Source organism: Dendropsophus ebraccatus, chromosome 4 (genome assembly GCF_027789765.1).
Source record: "Dendropsophus ebraccatus isolate aDenEbr1 chromosome 4, aDenEbr1.pat, whole genome shotgun sequence".
NCBI classification, from domain to species: Eukaryota; Metazoa; Chordata; class Amphibia; order Anura; family Hylidae; genus Dendropsophus; species Dendropsophus ebraccatus.
This window is the reverse complement of record NC_091457.1, coordinates 24,951,729-24,973,458: the sequence shown is the minus strand read 5'-3', so window position 1 is coordinate 24,973,458 and position 21,730 is coordinate 24,951,729. Positions and strand designations below refer to the sequence as shown.

General features: G+C 42.0%; 1 protein-coding gene across 7 annotated transcripts in view; it reads left to right on the top strand.

Moving 5' to 3' along the window:
* LOC138787954 (tesmin-like) overlaps positions 1-1,396 on the top strand; it is a 43,589-nt gene extending 42,193 nt beyond the window's left edge. For all 7 annotated transcript variants that reach the window (XM_069965287.1, XM_069965291.1, XM_069965292.1 and 4 more), the window contains one exon: positions 969-1,396. In XM_069965287.1, the coding sequence (XP_069821388.1) occupies positions 969-1,140 (172 nt within the window). In that variant the 3' untranslated portion in view covers positions 1,141-1,396. The remainder of the gene's footprint in view (positions 1-968) is intronic.
* The last annotated feature ends 20,334 nt before the right edge of the window (positions 1,397-21,730 follow it).

Sequence of the window (21,730 nt, the reverse complement as noted above, 5' to 3'; positions counted from 1 at the left end):
CATGCCTTACACTATCCCAGAATATACAGTCATGCACGCACCATCACAGTCAAGACCAGAGATTGCTCCATTTCTGCCAATCAGTCCTCTTGATGTCGCTGTCACTAACAACTGTGGCATCTAGGAGATTGATACAGGGAGTGGGCTCCTACTGTCATCCATTAGCATCCAGTAAAGCTGTCATGGGGTGCCAATGGTTCTCATCTCTGCCAGTGGCCTGGAAACTTCCTCTGGGCTTCTCTTTACAAAAGCCAATCGGCCTTTGCCTTTTTTTTCAACTGCCTTTTCTCCTGAACTCCTTTTTTTTAATTTTTATTTCTATAGCCCTATAGAACTTTGTATGAACACTTGTGAGGTCAAAATCCTTAGTTATTAACTAAGAAGAACTATACATGACACATTGTCAAGACGATAAACAGATCACTGATGTCAGGGAGACCAACTAACAAAGACACAGTCGGTTGCTGGTTAAAGCGCTCAACATAGTAAAATCTTAGGTGCATTGCCCCCTGGGAAACATAAATGTGCAAAAAAAAGTCAGTTATGAGTCTCAGAACACGGGACTAGCCAGATATCCAACCAGGGAAGGACCTAGCAAAGGGATGGCTCCTGTAAGGAGACCATCAAAACCACCATATTAGGTGGTCCTTTCAGTCAGTATCCAACTCAATTACAAGTCTCAGGATATGTCAAAAGGAAAACCAAAGCCAGGCATCCATCCAAAGACAGCTGTTTTGGGGTGTTGTCCCTCATCAGTGTTCTATCCTCAGACTTGTAATTGAGTTGGATATTGACTGAAAGGGCCACTTACTATGGTGGTTTTGGTGGTCTCCTTTCAGGGGCCATCCCTTTGCTAGGTCCTTCCCTAGAAGGATTTCAGGCTAGTGCCATTTTGAGACTCGTAACTGAGGCTCGGCTGACTTTTTCAATACATTGTCATTGACAGCCATGTTATTCTTCACTTCCAGCATCTTACGGACTTGTGCTTCCATAGAGGTTGTGAGAGCTGCGTGTTCCTGTCTTTTAGCTCGGGCTGAAGTAGCAGAGAGAGAACACTACTCGCCCAGCATTGCAGAGCAGATGGTAGTTGAAGAATTTGGCCAATGCTTAAAACAGATGCTGCAAAAAGACCTAGACTGAAGAAAGCCATTTCTGATCTACTCACATTGCCAGGTTTCTTACTATGTAGGCCATGATACAAGGTTCATAATGCTTTTACTCTCTTACATAAGTTGCCTCAGCTGTCTAAGTTGTTATGTGCAGGTACAAGTGTAAGAGTTGTGTTATTTTATTACCTTTTTCTGGAACCAAAGTAATGTTCTCCGTAATACAAAGATTTGTGCATTCAGAACTGGTGGGCTTCTATACTACACTGTGTTAGTATGTTAATATTCCTGAACAGTTTTGCTATAGTAAAGTTATATTTGTTCTGTTGTATAGTGTTATTTGTTTAGCAGCTCATTATTTATTGTTCATGCTACTGAACACACAGTCACATACAATTGTGGGAGCCACATTTATGGACAAATGGGTAATTTGCATAATAATTCTTATTCATAATAAGTCTTTTTGTCTCAAAATGCCCCCCCCCCCCCAAAAAAAAAAGAAAAAAAGAGAAAAATGGTGTTGTGTACACATAGCCTAAAGCTGAATAGTAAGACTCCAGGGTTAGTAATTATACCAATGGAACACGTCTTTTAAGGCTTACTTCTGAGACATGGAATTATAGGAAGTGAATGCTGGAAAGCAGAAGACCATCTTCTGCTCCCCGGACAAGCCCTTTAAGAGTGTCTGTTATATACAGCACTTTGTTGATGAAAGCACTTTCACTTAAATGACATGACGACTGCTGTTCATATGTGCTATTAGTGCAAATGGATGTCATGTAGGGTACCCACCTCCCAGGACTTCCCATAAAGTGGTTGGCTTTCTATATCAGTAACATCATGTCATGCCTGGCACTCATGACACCATTATATAGCTGAGCATGGAGCTTTCATGCTCCCCGTATTGTGGACGGGATCCTTGTTCTAGGATGAGGGTGAAGCTTCCTATAAGATCACTGCGGGCCATAACATTACCGATTCAGGAAGCTACAAAACAAACACAGTGACCAGCCCCTTTAATGTTCTGAAGTATAGAGCTTCTCTGGGGGACACGCAGGGCTGCCAATATCCTTTTTAATTATTTCTAGATAACTCAGCTAAAAAACCAAGACAAGACAAAGACATTTTTTTTTAGAATAACAGAGACAGTCCTCTGAGTCTGTCAGTTCAGCATATTTGATAACAAGTATATACAGTAAGAGTCCCAGACATTAGCGCCAACAAGGATGTTAAATGATCGCTTCTAGGGATGACAGTAAAGATGTTATGTGATGTCTTCTAAAGCTGCCAAAACATGCACTTTCCTTACCTTCAAACAAAATGGAAATGCTTTGGGTAGGGTCTACAAGATCACTACTTAGGATAAGAATATTGTAGAAAATACATTGTTTTAAACATACATTTGGTCAAATTAACAAATTGATTGATTGTTAGGGCCCATGCACACTGACTAAAAGAGGCGGAATTCATGAGCAGAGTCCGTGCGGTGGATTCCGCTTGAAATTCAGCCTGCCCTATTGCTTCAATGGGATTTCTCGTGCACTTATACGCTCAAAGAATAAACGTGTTCATTCCCATGTGTACGTCATATGTCCTTAAGGGGTTAAAGAGTACCTGTCATTAAAATTAACTTCGCTAATTCTGACAATAAAGAAGCTAAACTGTTGGAATTAGCGAGCGAGAAGCCTGAGAAAGAGGGCTGTATCTTTTATTTTTAAGTATCTTTTTTTGTATCTTTTATGTTTTAACCTTAATTCTGTAGGCCTTTTTCGCGGATCAGTATATATACTGTATATATATATATATATATATATATATATGTTTTTGTTTTTTTTTTCCATACATTGAAGCATTAAGAACTGGAAACCTTCTGACGGTGAAGAAATATCTGTCTTTTTGACCATTATGACCTCGGAATGTATTGGTCCAGTAGCCCCCTAATTACTACCATAATATAATATCGTACCTTCACTTTGCACTTTTTGCTAAGAGTAAATCTGTTGACCCAAGCTGTCCCAACCCAAAACCTTATAAGATATGGCCCATTTATCACTATTTAAAACAACATTTCAGATGTAGTGTTACAATTAACAAAAGTTTGTATATTCCAAGTGAAAGTGGGGCTTGAAAAGTTACATGCTTTGATAGTTCAGCTCTGGATACATTTGGTCTAGCATTGTATACACAGATAAGAGCACAAACGTAGATAAAGGATATATAGGGGTATTCTGCCCCAAATCATCTAAATCGTCTAAACCAAAGTATAAATGAATTAAACAGCTTAATGATTTGCTCATGATACTTACCAGTCGATGCTCCCCCGGTGTGCTTCTGCAGACACCAAAATCCCATTCAGCAAATCACTGACTGAGACAGGACAGTATCACGGCCAGTGATTGGCTGAGCGGGATGTCACTCTAGTGGCTAAGCGGACTGTCACTTAGGAATGACCCAATCACCGTCCCAGTCAGTGATCTGCAGAATGGGCAGGAAGCAGCTGAAGACACTGGAAACCCAAAGAAGGGCACCGGGGAAGCATAGACAGGTAAGAATTTTTTTTATTTTTATGTAGGGCCGCCATCTTCCCGAACTTGTTCTGTAGCGAACCAAACTTTTTGCAAAGTGTGGAGCGACTCTTGGTTTGGGATGCTTGATTTGCTCATCTCTAGTTATGACTCTAATCAGAACACTGTTCGGTGCAGGTTACTGTCTTACCACATACAGTTATTATACCTCAACACAATAAGCCAGCCTACTCAGACAAGGCAAAGTAAGACAATGTATAGTAAGGAAGCATCTTGTGAGCAACAGAAAAGCAAACTCAATAAGAAGGCATGTTTCTGTAATGTGAAGCTTCAACCTTCAGGGAACCTCTCAGTACTATACTTCATACTGACCTTTAGGTATCATGAGAAAGTCGTTGTGACCCTGAACACATTGGTGCTTTTCTTATGCCCCTTTCCTCAAAATCTCAAGGCTCCTTCTTATGACCTTACGTCACATAGCTGCCTCCTCCTAAGTAAGTATCTATACAGTCTACTTAGATGGTACAGGTATGTTGGGCTCTTCTAAATAATAATCTAAGGGATATGACTAATGCAGGAAGTGGAAGAATTACTGCAGTATCTACTTTGACTGCTATGGGCTCAGCCACCAGGTGTCAGCATACAGTTCCCGGTTTCCAATTCCATGGTTGACCAATGGATGCCACCAGTTTTCCATCATATACTTATAGATAGATTTTTGTCCACAGGATATAAAGAATCCAGGTTTCTGGATGACAGCAAGCCAGAAATGGTTGAGAACCATTAAAGAGTCACTGTCGTATTTTTTTTTTTTTTGCAGAAATCAATAGTCCAGGCGATTTTAAGAAACTTTGTAATTGGGTTTATTAGCCAAATCTGCCATTATCTGCATGTAAAAAGCCTTTTCCCAGGTCCCCCCCTCCTTCCTCTTTTTCATCCACTCTGAAAAATCTGAAAATTGTGACTTGTTGCAGGAGTCGTCCCCTGTCTGTTCTAGGGAGAGGGGAGAGGGGAGGGGGGAGGAGGAAGGAGGGAGTTAGCCGGCAGCAGAAAGCAGATAACAGAGGATTATAGGCATGGAGCTGGGTGACAGCTGTAATCCGAGCTCAGACTGGTCACTGGTGACTGTCACAGGAGATATCCCGTGAGGGATTTGTAGATTAACTCTTTGTTGTCCTGTTTTGGTCTTTTCTTTAGCTCTCTCCATAGGAGAACAATGAAGACAGGGGGGAGAGCTTCAAACTGCTTTTTCATGATAAAAATGCATTTTTCGGATAATAAACCCAATTACAAAGTTTCTTAAAATCGCCTGGACTATTGATTTCTGCAAAAAAAAAATTCACGACAGTGACACTTTAAAGAATCAATGCAGGAATATTAAAATTTAGAATTTTAGTATTTAAATAAAGGGTGTTGGGGCAAGAGGCTTGGCAGGACCCTGTCTCTTTTAGGTTCTATTATATATCTATGAGAATATACAGATCTGAGTGTGTGAATATCTTAGGTGTGTGCCTGGTTACGTGTACGTAATCTTCATACTTATTTGCCAACCTGCTAATATGTCTGCTATATAATCTTATGTCTTATTGTCCCCATAGGATATATATATATATATAGAGAGAGTTTTATGTACATCACAGATTCTGATTAGTGACGTCACTAGAGCTGACCTGGCGGCACCTAATGGAATCCTGTATGTATATACATATGTATAGTGGCACATTGCATTGTTTATTGCAGGATAATATCTTTATTAATGTAAGTGAAGTTGTATAGAGGTTACGCCTGCGCCTCAGCTGATGATGACAGCTCCGTCTCCTATATTAGCACAAGACGGCTTCTGTCACACCTTGTGAGAGCGTATTCCATGCTAATCAGAGGGATATGTACAGATGTCATATATAGATATTTTACAGCCCAAATCAGATTTATTTCCTACTGCTGAGGCATTCACTGCTTACCAGTAATGGATTCTACGTATTAAGAATGCAGAATATGTGTGAGCCATGGAATCTGTGGAAACATATTTTGTAATATTACCGCTTTATAAAGCTTTGGTGCGGCCTCATCTGGAGTATGCCGTCCAGTTTTAGAATCCAATTCATAAAAAGGACGTTCTAGAGCTGGAGAGGGTACAAAGACGGGCAACTAAACTAATAAGGGGAATGGAGCATCTTAGTTATGAGGAGAGATTAAAAGAATTACATTTGTTTAGTCTGGAGAAGAGACGTATAACGGGAGATATGATTAATTTATTTAAATTTATAAATTTATACCCCCCTTCCCTGTATCCATCCCCTCCTTGGTTGAACTTGATGGACATGTGTCTTTTTTCAACCGTATTAACTATGTAACATTTCTATAAATTGCAGATGCATGGAATACTTATGTTGGTTGTACAACCCCTAGCAAAAATGGTGGACATAGTGTATGGTCACCCAGCCTTTTTACTTTGTGGTATATTCTTATACCCTGTTTCCCCAGAAAATAAGACGGTGTCCTATGTTAATTTTTGCTCCCAAAGATGCGCTAGATCTTATTTTCAAGGGATGTCTTATTTTTCCATGAAGAAGAATTCACTTTTATTTTTGAACAAAAAAAAAAAAAAAAAAAAACATTTATTATATACTGTATAGTCTAGAGACTGTAACGATCTCCCACAGCAGTTCCTAGACCACTTGTAAAGCAGGGACGGTAGTGTAGCTTCGGCCACCAGGGGGAGCTCACCACAGCACACTTGTACAGCACAGCAAGGCCAGCACAAGGTATGGCGGCCGGCAGGCGACGGGATTACGGCAGACTGTGTGCAGCTAGGAGTGAGGATTAAAGTGTACCTGTCACGAGGGGCCATTGCTGGTTCAATGGAGAATTCCACACTGCTGAAAGTCCCGCCTGCCTGTTTCGTCAGTTGATGGAGCATTGACAGGCAGTCAGCATTTCTGCCGCAGGCAGTGTCTGTAACACATGTAACATGTAACACATGCCTTTTTGGAAGACAAACGAGAGTGCACATCAGGAGAGCTGCAGTAATGGGGGAGCGTGTGGGAGTTGTTTTTTCCCCTCAATCATTTATTGTCATCATGGGGGCCATCTAATTTAGGGGAGCTGCCAGGGGGCTATCTACTTTAGGAGAGTTGCTCAGGGGGACATCTGCTAAAAAGGGACTACACAGGGGGGGATGTGCTAAAGGGGACCTACACAGGAGGCCATCTACTTTAGGGGGATTTAAAGAAAAAAAGGCTTTTACTCCAGTGGCAAAGGGATGGAAGAGGCCTGCAATATGCATCCTCCCCGCCTCTGCATTTCCATACCAGTCCTGGGCTGGATTATATCCCCTTTCACCATCTGAATCTTGCGCATGCACCATTGCTAGCGAGGCAGCGCAGACACAAGGGGGCTTGTTGCTCTAGGGTCCTGGGTCAGTGTGCTCTCGCATGGGAAGAGGGGCTACCAGGGTGGATAGTCTTCATTACCAGGTAACATAGTCTTCATTACCAGGTATCATAGTGGTTATTACCAGGGAACATAGTGGTCATTACCAGGTATCATAGTGGTTATTACCAGGGAACATAGTGGTTATTACCAGGGAACATAGTGGTCATTACCAGGTAACATAGTCTTCATTACCAGGTATCATAGTGGTTATTACCAGGTAACACAGTCTTCATTACCAGGTAACACAGTGGTTATTACCAGGTGACATAGTGGTCATTACCAGGTAACATAGTGGTTATTACCAGGTAACACAGTGGTTATTACCAGGTAACACAGTGGTTATTACCAGGTAACACAGTGGTTATTACCAGGTAACACAGTGGTTATTACCAGGTAACACAGTGGTTATTACCAGGTAACACAGTGGTTATTACCAGGTAACACAGTGGTTATTACCAGGTAACACAGTGGTTATTACCAGGTAACACAGTGGTTATTACCAGGTAACACAGTGGTTATTACCAGGTAACACAGTGGTTATTACCAGGTAACATAGTCTTCATTACCAGGTAACATAGTGGTCATTCTAAGGTAACATAGTGGTCATTACCAGGTGACATAGTCTTCATTACCAGGTAACACACTGTTTATTACCAGGTATCATAGTCTTCATTAATGCTGTCGTGGTAAAGTTGAAGGATAACTAGATCTGCCATATTTCTCTATGCAAAGTGACTTCATTATTGGATAATATATGGAAATATTTCTTATTCCAGTGCACATACAAGCCTAACAGTGACCCGATGTGATTCTGTGCTGATGTAATAACAACAATACCCTGTCATTTCTTGTTTATGGGGTATTTATGTTGCTTATAGCTTATTACAATGCAATCTTGTGTTCTAATCCATATCAGCCTAATCATTCTGCATAGCACACGGTCTCATTCACATAAAGAGCTTGTAACAAGTCCCATTACCTTTAACTGTCTATTATGCTCACATGAATGGAGACTAGCACAGCTATGCAATGACTAACGTAACGTTAATATAATGAATCCGTGCCCCGGACATGCCGCCAGCTGTCGCAGCATCTCAATCCTACCAAAGGTTAGAAATTGATTGACCTATTTTTCACAATAATGCTATGTATGAGAGGAATGAAATTAGCCGTCTGGTTCCATTGTATACATCCATGTGCTAAATGATATCAGCATCACACAGGCAGACTCATGAGCGACAATCAAATAGATCAGCTATTATGTGAGAAGCCTAGTACATGAATGGATTACATACCGCCCTTTACTTCCATCATTGTCAGGTTACGTGTGACCCTTTACTTCCATCGTTTTTGGCCACTCATCCTCATCCCATAGGGATGGGGAACCTTTGGCCCTCCAGCTGCTAAAACTTTGGCTGTTCAGGCATGATGGGAATTGTAGTTTTACAACAGCTGGAGGGCTGAGGTTTCCCATCCCATAAACAAAGATGTGATCAGCCAATGAGCGAGCATTTGCCAGCTGATCGCTGCGACAATATTCATCCCATGTAACAGTCTTTTTTCATTTGCTGGTTCATACCAAGTTTGTACAGGGGGGCATATTCCCTCAGAGTTAGGGTACTATTACTCAGCCCAACTACGGCCCGATCATTTTAGTAAACGAACGCCGATCTGCCCTCTTTTACTGGACGTATTAGACGGCCCGATAATCATGCAGTGAGGGCTACATGGACATCTTTATCGATGTCCATGCAGCCCTTGCCCAAACACCTGATACCTTACCTCTTCCCACTCCCTGTCTTCTCTCCTGTACTACGCAGCTTCCCGCCGCGGCCTGTGATTGGCTGATTAACAGACCGCTCAGACGATGCAGCCGCTGGGACCGGGAAGCTGCGCAGCACAGGAGAGATAATCGGGAGCGGAGAGAGGTGAGGAATCAGGAATCATGGCAATCGTCAGGCATCGGCCGCGCATCGCTATTACAAGCAGAAAGGCATGATTGACGCCCGACGATTTTAGGTCCAAACCTAAACCAACGATCAGTCGATGAGCGCTGTCATTGGCTGATCATTGTCTCTATTACAGAGCGATAATCGCTTTGTGTAATGGGGCCCTTAAAGTGACCCTCATCATCTGATTATGCAACTCAGTGATCTCTGAGTGACTCTGCAATATAGAGGAATTTAGTGTGTTAGTATGACTATCTGACCCTGCTAAAATGCACAACCCATCAGATCCAAATAAATGGCATACCTTGAGGCCTTCATCAGGTCCCTGGCTGCTATAGAAACCCATCCTCATCCCAGTGATCATGTCTCCTGAGTGCCAATGGGATGTCCAGACAGATGTCCAGAAACCACTTATTTTCCGCAATCACAATTTCACTGTGGCATCTAAGGGGATAAACTTCAAGGACTGGAGGTTTCTCAGCTTCTGACAGCTCAGGTGCCCTGCTGCCGTGCAACAGCCAAGCTCCCGAACAGGAGACTAGGGCCAGGCTTCTTCTGTCCCACCAGCAAAAGATATTTTAGGTGGACTGCACAGGAGGGCAACCAGGGAATTGGGTAGATTACAGTACCAAAATTACCAGATAATCGAGCTTGAAGTTACTTGATTTTGAAAAAAGACGTCTCAGGGGAGATCTGATAACAACAAATGGATATGTGAAGGGACAGTAAAGAGATCTTTGTAGCGACCTAGGCTGGAACCATGACGAGGGGATGTCTAGAGAAAAGCAGGCTTCACATCATTACAGACCAGGATTCTTTACTGTAAGAGCAGTGAGGTTATTGAACTCCCTGCCACACAATGTGGGGGGGGGGGGGGGGGGTTGGATGTGTGTTTTTTTTTCAAATATAACATTAAAAGTTGTTTCTTAGGATAGACCTTGATACAGGTATTTGTTCTAGTTCTAGTTGCCATATGTGGAGTCAGGAAGAAATTTTTCACCCTGATATGGGGCAATAGCCATCTGCCTCAAAGGGCTTTTTTGCTCTCCTGTCTAGGCAGGGGCGTAGCTAGGGGTTCAGCCTAGGGGGGGCGAGTGAGCCTCAGTGGGCCCCCAACCAATTACAGTATGTTACCCATAAGGAACCTCACCAGATGACAATAATTTCCGAATAATATAGGGTATTTTCTAAAACATTATTCATAGTGAACAGAGACTGAGAACAGTGGAAAAGACTTTTTACATCTCACATATATAACCGTGTAAAAATTAAAGGGGTTATCCAGCATTGCTAAAACATAGCTGCCTTTTTCCCAGAAACAGCGCCACTCTCCTCCAAAGCTTGGATGTGGTAGTGCAGCTCAGTTCCACTAAAAGAGATTACAACAAGTTGTAATACCACAAACAACATAGAGGAAGCTGTGGTGCTGTTTCTGTTTTCTATCTAGCCATCCATCCATTCTTCTATCTCTTTTTTTCATATCTATCTGTCTAATATCTTTTGGGCAGCATGAGGACTACACAATAGCTGATGGTCAATGACCAAATTAGCAACACCCAAAGGAGTACAAATAGAGTAAATGTATAGTACAAATGCTGGGTAATAATAAATAGTCCGATGCAGTTCAAGGCAACTTAAAAAACCTGTATACAAAAAAGCCAGACTGCAACATAACTAAAAGGAATAATTACTATAAATCCATAGAAACAATACATGAAAAATGTAGGAGAAATCAGCCCTGATAATCATGGTGTACAGGGTATATGGAAACAGCCAATTTATGCCTCCATGTAGTATTTAGACCCAATTTTAGCCCTCATATAGTTTGCAGGGTCCCTCTATGCTCTCATATTGTAAAAATCCCACCATCTATATCCTAACATAGTAGATTATCCCCCCTTGTTCATACTTATAGAAGATAGACCCTCCCTGTGCTTCCCCATATAGTATTGAGGTCCCTCTGTAGTTAGGCCTTCTGTGCCCCAATATAGTTATTATTTTCCTCTGTTTCCATGTAGTACTAGTTAGGGCCCTCTGTGCCCTCATATAGAAGTTAGCTACCCCTTTGCGTATCTATCTAGTATTTAGACCTCCATGTAGTATCCTCCATGTAGGAATCCCCTCCAGCACTATCTCATCTAGGTAATCCCCCTGGTATGTATTCCCCATGTGGCTACCCCCTTTCCCAGCAGTAATCTACCTGGTAATGCTCCTGGTGGTTAGACACCACCACCACCACTGTAAGTAGACTGTACTGTACCTCCAAATTAGGTATCCCCTTTTAAGTTAGCCAGGACATCCCATACCCCAACCCCCATATATGAAATCCTTCCTAGGAGTTAGCCCCACCCACCCACATAGGTCTCCTCCTCTATAACTAAGGGGGAAAAAGCCATACTTACCTGCTGTGCGGTTGCAGTACTGTAGTCTTCTGATGTCAACTCTCTCCCTGCTCTGTGAGCACACAAGTGACATCATCTATGTCCCACAGCTGTAAGGGAGGGAACAGCCTCTTTTGGCCACAACAGTGATTGGCAGGGTGGAGAGCCAATGCTCTCCTCTCCTTGTCAATCACCCTGCTGCATTCAACTGTATCTTCTCCTCGCATACAAGCGCATACAGCTAAATAGTCAGACAAAACATTCGGTAGCCGTGTGGGCCTCCCTGGAGCACTAAATGATGGCCAGGGGCCACCTACAGCCAATAAACATTTGTTAAGTCTTTCTGCAAAAGCAATAGCTTTTGCGGTCAGCATTAACTGGCGAAACCTTCAGTGGGCCCCCTGCCTGTGGGGGCCCGGGAGCATCCGCCCCCTCTGCCCCCACCAAATTACGCTACTGTGTCTAGGGTAATAGGATGGACTTGATTGACTCTTTTTGTTTAATCTTTTCAACTATACTTACTACTTAGGCTAGGTTCACACTGCGTTTTTGCAAAAAAACGGATGAAAAATAACGGAGGCATTTGTGTGCATCCGTTTTGATCCGTTTTTTTTTTTTTACAATGAAAGTCAATGGAAAATCGGATCAAAACGGATGCACACAAATGCATCCGTTTTTTTCATCCGTTTTTTTTGCAAAAAACGGATTGCAAAAACGCAGTGTGAACCTAGCCTAAGTAGTAAGTATAGTTGAAAAGATTAAACAAAAAGAGTCCATCAAGTCCATCCTATTACCCTACACAGGAGAGCAAAAAAGCCCTTTGAGGCAGATCGCTATTGCGGATCAGTTTTTTTCGACGGACACAATAACTTAGCTGACACTACTTTTGTGTCCGTTAAAAAAAACGGATCCGTTTTGAGACGTTTTTTTTTTTACAATGGAAGTCAATGGAATAACGGATCAAAACGGATGCACACAAATGCATCAATTTTTTCATCCGTTTTTCATCCGTTTTTTGCAAAAAACGGATGAAAAAAAAACTGATTGCAAAAACGCAGTGTGAACCCAGCCTTACCTTCTTCACCCCCTCTGCCACAACCATTCTCCAAGAGACAGTCCCATTTCACAGCACTCTCTGCATTTAGAGTTGGTGCGTGCTATCACCTGCTAAGGGCCCTATTACACAGAGCGATAATCAGAAGATTTGGCCCGACTCGGCCGATTATCGCTCTGTGTAATAGAGACAACGATCAGCCGATGGAACGATCATCAGCTGATTGTTTCTTTAGGTGCAGACCTAAAATCATCGGCCATCGCTTGCTCATTGCTACATGTAATAGCGATGCGCGGCCGATGGCTGATGATTCAGCAAATAGTTTACATTATCTTTCCATGCTCCTGATGTTCTCCTGTTTGCTGTGGCTTCAGAGCAGCCTGTCTGAGCAAACTGGCCGCTCAGCCAATCCCTGGCCACGGCACTCCTGAGCAGTGATTGGTGGAGCAACCTGTCAGCTTAGACAGGCCACTATGAAGCTGCAGTGCACAGGGCTGGGGAGGAAGCAGAGTGCAGGAGAACACCGGGAACGTGGAAAGGTGATGTTAACTGTTTGGGCAAGGGCTGCATGGACATCACTAATGATGTCCGTGCAGACCTTGAAAGACAATTATTGGGCCTTGTAATAGGCCCAGTAAATGAGCGCCAATCTAGCAGACCGCCACTCGTTTACAGTATTGATCGGGCCATCATCGGCCTGTTTACTAGGTCCCTAAGTCAATCAGCAGCAGCAGCAGTGTCCCACCTCAGCTACCTATTTGCTGAGCAGGCAATGTACGTGACAACCCTAAACACAGGAAGCACTGTGCAAATCGAGCAAGAATGGCAGTGGCGAGAGTGGGAAAAGTGAATATAGATTTTAATTTTAATTTTTTTTCCATTTTTGTGCGGTATAGTGGATTAGAACTGTAGGTGTTAGGAAGGTGTTGTGTTACGTAGGAATTGATATTGAACTTGTAATTTACAATCAGTTCAAGACACATATAAAAAAAACTATTCAAAACAAGTTTCTTTCAGGATTGATTTATTGTGTATTTCATGTTGATATATTTCCAGAAATGAGTGTCAGTTTGCTTAAACAAAAAGATTTACATTGTTTCCCTAAAATCTACATTCTACATTTCAAGTTCAAGTCTACTTATGAGTTAAAACTATATAGTAAGATATAATATAACATTTCATCAAACTAGTAAAGGCTAAGGACACCTAATTTCCTTCCATTTAGCCGTTACTCATAGAAATAGAAGTCTGTTCAGATGTTAGAAATAGCAGCAAGTGAATTACATTTCAGCTCAATAAGGGAAGAGGAGAGAGAGAAATTGTGAAGGACAGCTCATACAGGATGGAGAAAGAGAGGAGAGCAGATACAAGGACATTTGTAGGGAAGAATCATACAGACTGTGGAGAAGTAAAGAAAATCGAGCTCACACAGCAATCTGCTGAGACTGTGGAGGTAAAAGTAAGCAAAGGTTTAAATAAAATATTTTTGTATCATAATAAATATTCAAAGTTGTCCTAATGTGAATGTAAGAAAAATGGTCTAATAATATCAGGGAGACTCCAGGGAATAACATCAAACATAAAAAAATAAGAATCTGGTAGGCAGCAATGATTCTTAGGTCAGCCAAGTTAAAGTGCATTGTAGACCAGGGTCATCTTGTAGTCTGCTTGCACCCAGCTTTAATGCAGGACATATATAGTATAAATTATATAATATAAGCTACAGCTAGCATTTGTTACAGAACATTTCCCTCAAAATGTAAACATTTTTAGAAAAGTCACAGACTGAAAACATTTCAGATAAAAGTGGACATTGACATAGAAGCCATTGTGTATTTTTTGTGTAATAAATTATTATACAGTAATATAATGCATGACCTGGCTGTTGACAAACATGTACGTTTTTGGATGCAGAAAATACATAAAATTAACTTTTAGATTGTTGTATACTGTTTGGTGATTAACACTGAAGTGTCGTGGGGGTGGTACCACTATCAAGGAAGAGTCGTGAGGGTGGACCACTATCAAGGATAAGTCATGAGGGTGGTGCCAATATTAAGGAAGAGTCATAAGGGTGGTACCACTATCAAGGAAGAGCCATGGGGGTGGTGCCACTATCAAGGCAGAGTCATGAGGGTGGTGCCACTATCAAGGAAGAGTCATGTGGGTGGTGCCACTATCAAGGAAGAGCCATGGGGGTGGTGCCTCTATCAAGGAAGAGTCATGCATTACGGTCACCAAACCTTCCCCTCTAGGGTTGATCGACACCCCCTTCTCGCTCCATGTCACTCGTAGCCTTTGCCTTGAAATCCCCTGGCATGTACAGGGTGGAGGACTACAAGGCAAAGGCCCATATTTACCATATTTGGAGGAGGCCTGGAGTTAGAAGAGTGAATTACATTACTCTTCCTAGCAAAGCACTCCCATGTCATTGAGCCAGTTTAAGGGGCCAAAATGAGCAGATTTCTTCCTTTTTAACACTAAGTGATACAACCATACAGTTATAAAGAGAATCTTTTTCTAGTACCATAAAAATACCAGTACATATTTAAATATTCTAAGAATATATCACTACCCACCTATGTAGTATTATTATGTAGGAGTCTGGGAAAACTGGTGTATTAAGGAAAATGCTCTATAGGCACCTTTTACCCTTTATGGTTAATTTGATGAACTTAAAGGGGTACTCCAGCGAGGGGGCTATTTTTTGATCTGGCCAGGGAGGAGGTGGCTAAGAGAAAAGACGTTCACTCACCTCCCAGGATACAGCGGCGGGTCCCGTATCGCAGCGCTCCAGTCCCCAGTTCCCAGCCGCTTCCTGGTGTCTGACACGGGCTCGAGACGTGACGTGAGTGGACTTGAAACGGATCCCGCCTCTGTTACTGACAGGCTGAGCGGACTTGAGACGTCACGTCTTGAGCCCGCGTCAGACACCAGGAAGTGGCCGGGCACCGGGGACCAGAGTGCCGCTCTACGGGACCCGCTGCTGAATCCGTGGAGGTGAGTGGACGTCTTTTCTCTCAGCCACCTCCTCCCCGGCCAGATCCAAAAATAGCCCCCCAGCTGGAGTACCCCTTTAATAAATGAATAATTATAAGCAATATGGCTATAATATTCCTTGACAATATATATTTGTCAATTTCTGGTAAGGGGGCGAATTAAATGTGAACTAGAAATCTTATATGGGCTAAGTTCATTTAACAGGATTGCAATGCCGTCATTGCTGACAGCCATCAGGTGACAGCCATTAGCCATGACGGACCCAAAATCCCGTTTAGCTGTGCAGTTGTACCATCTTTTTCTAGTAAATACTGTATGTCCCAATAATAATGAATTACACAAGGTTTTCAGGCACAATTTTTGAAGTAAAGTGGCACTCTAGAGAAAAAATTCAAATCAACTGGTGTCAGAAAAGTTTTATACAGACTTTTAAATTACTCAAGCCTTAAGTAATTTCAGATGGACTTTCAATGTTAGAAATTACATTGTTAGTGAATTACATTTCAGCTCAATAAGGGGTCTACTCAAGCCTCCCATACTTATCAGCTGCCCTGCACGGGGTCAGATTGAAAGAATACACCTCTTCCTGCAGGACATACAGTAGCTGATAAGTACTGGAAGACTTGAGTTTTTTTTAAATAAAGTATTTTACAAATCCGTATAACTTTCTGACACCAGTTTTTAAGTACCCATTTACCATCTATTAGAAGCAGCATTACAGACATTACTGAATGACTATGTTTTTTTCAGTTTGGTGAGACCCAATAGTTTAGTGGATGAATATCTTATTATAGTTTTAACTTTCACAGAAAATATCTTCTGTAACCTACAAAAAAAAACAAAAAAAGTAAAATTAAATTATTATTATCTCACATTCTCACTATGAGAAAGTCGATAAAATCAATCTAGTTGGTACTGGTTACAGTGGTTCTACATTTGGTACATTTCTAAGCTTATACTTTTTTGTGTGCCTAAAAAATGCAGACTGTGCTAATGAGCACTGAGAAAAACAAAACTCGATACATTTGGATATGTAGTGAACATAGTCCCTTCTAGACTACATTGGGTCCATACAAATCATTGGGTCCAGTGTGGTTATGCCATCATATATGCCGACATACCCTTTAGCCAGTTTGCCAACAGTCTGCCTCTGTCTGTCTATCTCTGTTTTAGCAGAGATTTTTCCATCTCCCTCTGCCAATAGATAAGTACGGACAGCATGTAACTTGATCCTTCAGTGAATCTATCCCATCTTTTTTTAGCAGTTTTTCTCAATAAATTATTTTAGAAGGGGGAGTAGGAAAGGAGCCTGATAATAAACAAAAAAGAGACTTTTTGCTTAAAAAAATAAATATAAATATATATATATATATATATATATATGTATATATATAATTTTTATTGTATATTCACTGCTATTTTATACTCATTATGATTCAGAGGTTCAAGTCTATTTGAAGAGGTTCCCCAGGAAAAAAATAAAGATAAAAGGCTATGAATAGGTTATGAATAGTTGATTGGCTGGGTGGTGACACCTGGCTGTTCGGTGACCATACTACACTGAGTACAGGGCTGGAAGCAGTTGGCTTGTACTTAGTGTAGTGGCAATGCTGGGGTACTGCAGCCTCAGCTCCTATTCACCATGCCGGGGTGACAGGCTCCCGACCCCCAGCTAGATCCCCTTATACAGACCTCATCTGGCGGAGTCCCGCGCTCGGAGCCGGTCCCGGGACGGAGATATCCCGGTCAGAAGCCGGCGCACGCACTGTGGAGATAGGTCCGGCGTCCATAGAGAATGAATGGAGCCGGACTCATCTCTGCAGCGCGTGCACGGCTCCATTCATTCTCTATGGACGCCGGACCCATCTCCACAGCGTGCACGCCGGCTTCTGACAGGGATATCTCCGTCCTGGGACCGGCTGCGGGAACGGGACTCGGCCAGATGAGGTCTGTATAAGGGGATCTAGCTGGGGGTCGGGAGCCTGTCACCCCGGCACGGGGGGTGACAGGTCCTCTTTAAAGAGGTGCAAAGATTGCAGATATGTTTCACTACCACTACTGCTTCTGGCTCCATTGTCAGTGCAGGTATGAACAGCTGATCAGTGATGTGTCTGACACCCCACCAATCAACTATTGGTAGTCTATCCATAGTGGGCTCTGTTCTGGAGATTGTAGAAAATCCCAGTTGTTTGCCATCGGAAACTTATCACCTATCCTGTTTTCCTTAGAAGGTGTAGAAAAACTGTAGTCATTGTATAGCATCATTATTAGAGATGAGCGAACCTCAAGCATGCTCGAGTCGATCCGAACCCGATTAGCGGTGGCTGCTGAACTTGGATAAAGCCCTAAGGCTATGTGGAAATCATGGATATAGTCATTGGCTGTATCCATGTTTTCCAGACAACCTTAGAGCTTTATCCAAGTTCAGCAGCCACCGCTAATCAAATGCCGAACGTTCGGGTTCGGATCGACTCGAACCCAAACCCGGTTTGCTCATCTCTAATCATTATAAAGCAGCAGGTAATAATTTAATATGTATTATGTTATTTTTATTGCACACTGAATAGCATGTTTAATATAAAAACATTTTTTATATTATTTGGCTACGTCGGCATTAAAAAAAAAGAAGAAAAAAGGAAGGTATGACTCTCCACGTAAACAAAAGTAAGAAAGTTGATTAGTCACTATGGCTCAAAACAGGCCGGTCACTAAGGGGTTAATATGCATTGATATTTTCGTTAGCACACCAACCATACTACCTACTGTAAAGCAATCAGTTGTTGTACCTCGTCTATGAAGCCCACTGGGTTTTCTTGGTCTTGAAGCCTAAATTCCATAGAAGCTTTGTATACTTGTTTTCAGTTCCAAAAACAAAAAGACACCCTATGAAAAGAAAAGTGACGCATGTTATCTGTTAGCAGCAATATATTACTCTCTTATTTAAAGGGGTACCCCAGTATAAAGGTTTTTAAATCAACTTGTGTCAGAAAGTTATACAGATTTGTAAATGACTTCTTTTTTAAAAAATATTTTCTTCTAGTACTTATCAGCTGCTGTATGTCCTGCAGGAAGTGATATATTCTTTTCAGTCTGACACAGCGCTCTCTGCTGCCACTTCTGTCCATGACAGGAACTGTCCAGAGCACAATGGATTTTCTATAGGGATTTGCTGCTGCTCTGGACAGTTCCTGACGCAGACAGAGATGGCAGCAGAGAGCACTGTGCCCGGCTTGAAAGAATAAACCACTTATTGCAGGACATACACTTGAACTCCTTAAGGACCCTTGATGTACCCGTACATCATGGCATCCCTAAGGAGGTACTGAGAGTGCTCACAACTTGAGCCCTCCCTGCACCATGCTGCAGCCGGCTGCTAATTACCAATAAAATGGTGCTGTCAAAACTGATAGAGACATTGAAATGCAGTTTAAAAAAAGTGTCCATGATGGTCTAGTGGCAGATCAGCTTCTCACGATACGATCATGAGAAGTCAATCTTGCATACTTACCAGGCCAGGCCTTGGCAACGTATTGATGCTGATCCCAGCTCGCTGACTGATTACTAGGGGCTTCAGCAGCACTTAGTAATAGAGCACTGACTACAGTACACAGATCAATGCAGTAAATAGGTACTGCATTGATCCCTATGAGCAATCACTGAATTACAGTATATACAGTATAAGCCACAGGGTTTCTTATCGAACACACTATTTACCACAAACTTCATAACCTGGGATTGTAGGGTAAGCAGCCCATGCAAGTCTCTAATTTTTCAGTGTAAGGTTCACTGGTAAATCATATTGTGTCCAATGTAGTGAAGTGGTGTGGGGCTTACACATTCCCTGTACACATAATACACATTATGGCCAATCCCACAGTATATACAGTGCATTATATACTTCCCCTGCTGCAGTGAGTGAGATGTATATCAGATGGCATCACCATTTACATACTTTTAAGGATGGCGTTCCACGTGTCTAGATTAAGCTTCTGGTATTGCTCTTCATAGTCTGACACAAATCTTCTTCCATCTGTAATAGAACGTAGTAAATTGTGTTATTTTTACTTTACTGACTTAAAGGGTTTCCCCATCTTAAAGGCAATGTACTTATTGTACTTATGTATATTATGGTGAACTAAACACTCTCTTCATACAGTAAGTCTTTAATAGAATGTTTGCCTAAATTGTCCTCTGCATCCTCTGCCCTGTGCTTTACTGTCTCTATATACAGCCCATATGATTCTCCCCTGCAAACTACCTTGTGTGGATTCTCCTACATATGTGCAGCCTGTGTGAGCTGTCCTCCAAGGATTCTCTCTGCCCTGTCTAAGGTAGTATGTAACCCCCTCCCTGCTGCCATTGTTAACACTGACAGAGCAGAAAGTTCATCTGGCTTTATCTTATCCTTCTCTGTGTAGCAGCTAAATGGTAGAATATGCTCTATTAAGACGATTTTGAAAGTGGGACCCAGAGACCTTCTATAGATGTCCGTGCTTTCCATGGTAAGTTTGTTTGTACAGTCTGCCTCAGGCACCAATTACACTGATCAATGCAATGCGAAAGCAAAGAATACCTAATGTCAGATTTGCTGATTTGATTGTATCCCATATAACATAAAATAGAATAAAAATCATAAAAAATGTCTAATCTACCCCAAACTGGTAAAAATAAAATCTGTATTAAAGACAATAAAGAAGACACCTGAAATAAACTCCTATTATCAGGATTAGGGTTTGCTGATTAGATACAAATGACCATAACCATTACAGGCCGAGCTGTGACATATCTCGTCCTCCGCTCTAAGAACATATGTGTCAGGAATGTGCAGTAGCCTGGTGTGAACTGGGCCTGGTTTTTGCTTTTGTGTGACACACCCGATTGCTTCTCAGCTTTTGGCAATGCCAGAGTTACACATAGCTCTGCTAGACTTGATTGCTGCAGCTGAGCAGGTCTTTTTGATTGCCTTTTTTCCGCTGCCTGTCTGGAACCTTGAGGATCAGAGCGCGGGTCCAATGGGGATCCAGATCGGGCTCTTGATCCTCGTAAAAGATAGCTGAGCCAGTCTCTTAGCGCTGGCTATTAAGGTTCACGCCCTGGTCCCAGCTCCCCCTGTCTACTCCTGCGATCCCCGTTTCTAATTCCTCTGCTTGCTCGACCTGTTATCTGCCCTCCTGCCTGAGCTTTGACTATCCGATTGTTTACTGATTCTGTACTGCGTTGCCCGTTTGGTTTGGATTTTGGCTTGTTTGACTCTCCCTTTGTGTTTGTTCATCTGTCTCGTTCTGTGTTACACCTACAGCAGAGCAGGGACTGCCTTCGTGGTTGTCCGCGGCTGCCTAGGGCCGTTTGAGGCAAGTAGGTAGGGACAGTGGGTAGGCTCAGCATCAGGGTTCACTGTGTTTTTTTATTCCTACCTCCCTGTCCTGACAATATGACCACAATTCACATAAAGCATAACTGGTGGAGCTATTCTGTCTCCATGTCTCCTTCCGCTCTCTGTGCTATAAGTCTCATCACGTGGCACAGAAAGGGGAGAGATCTGCATATTGGGCACCGCTCCTGACTCCTAGCCACTAATAACTATTCACCACCAGCCATTCTGATTGACATACAAAGATGTCAGGAGAACCACAAGTCACAGTATAGAAAGTAACCCCCACATAGTACAAGCTCTCCTGCTGTCAGTACTACGTATAGAATCAGCTATTCACTATCCCAGAAAATCAATGTGGAAGTTGAAAAGCATAATAAATGCCCAGCATGAAGGAAGCAGAGGCTGACAATCCAGGAGGTAGACTATAAACAGTTCTCACACATTTACTTCTAATATACATGTAATATGTTACATTAGATCTCAGGTATATAACAGTATAATATACAACCAAGCAGCAAATAACAGTATAATATACAACCCAGCAGCAAATAACAGTATAATATACAACCCAGCAGCGTATAACGGTATATAGACTCTAAATAATAACGGAATACATCTCTCTCTATATATACTGTATCATCAGCTATCTATCTATCTATCTATCTATCTCCTATCTATCTATCTATCTATCTATCTATCTATCTACTATCTATCTATCTATCTCCTATCTATCTATCTCCTATCTATCTATCTATCTATCTATCTATCTATCTATCTATCTATCTATCTATCTATCTGTCTATTATCTATTTATCATCTATCTATCAATCTATCTATCTCATATCTATCTATTATCTATCTATCTATCTATCTATCTATCTATCTATCTATCTATCTCCTATCTAT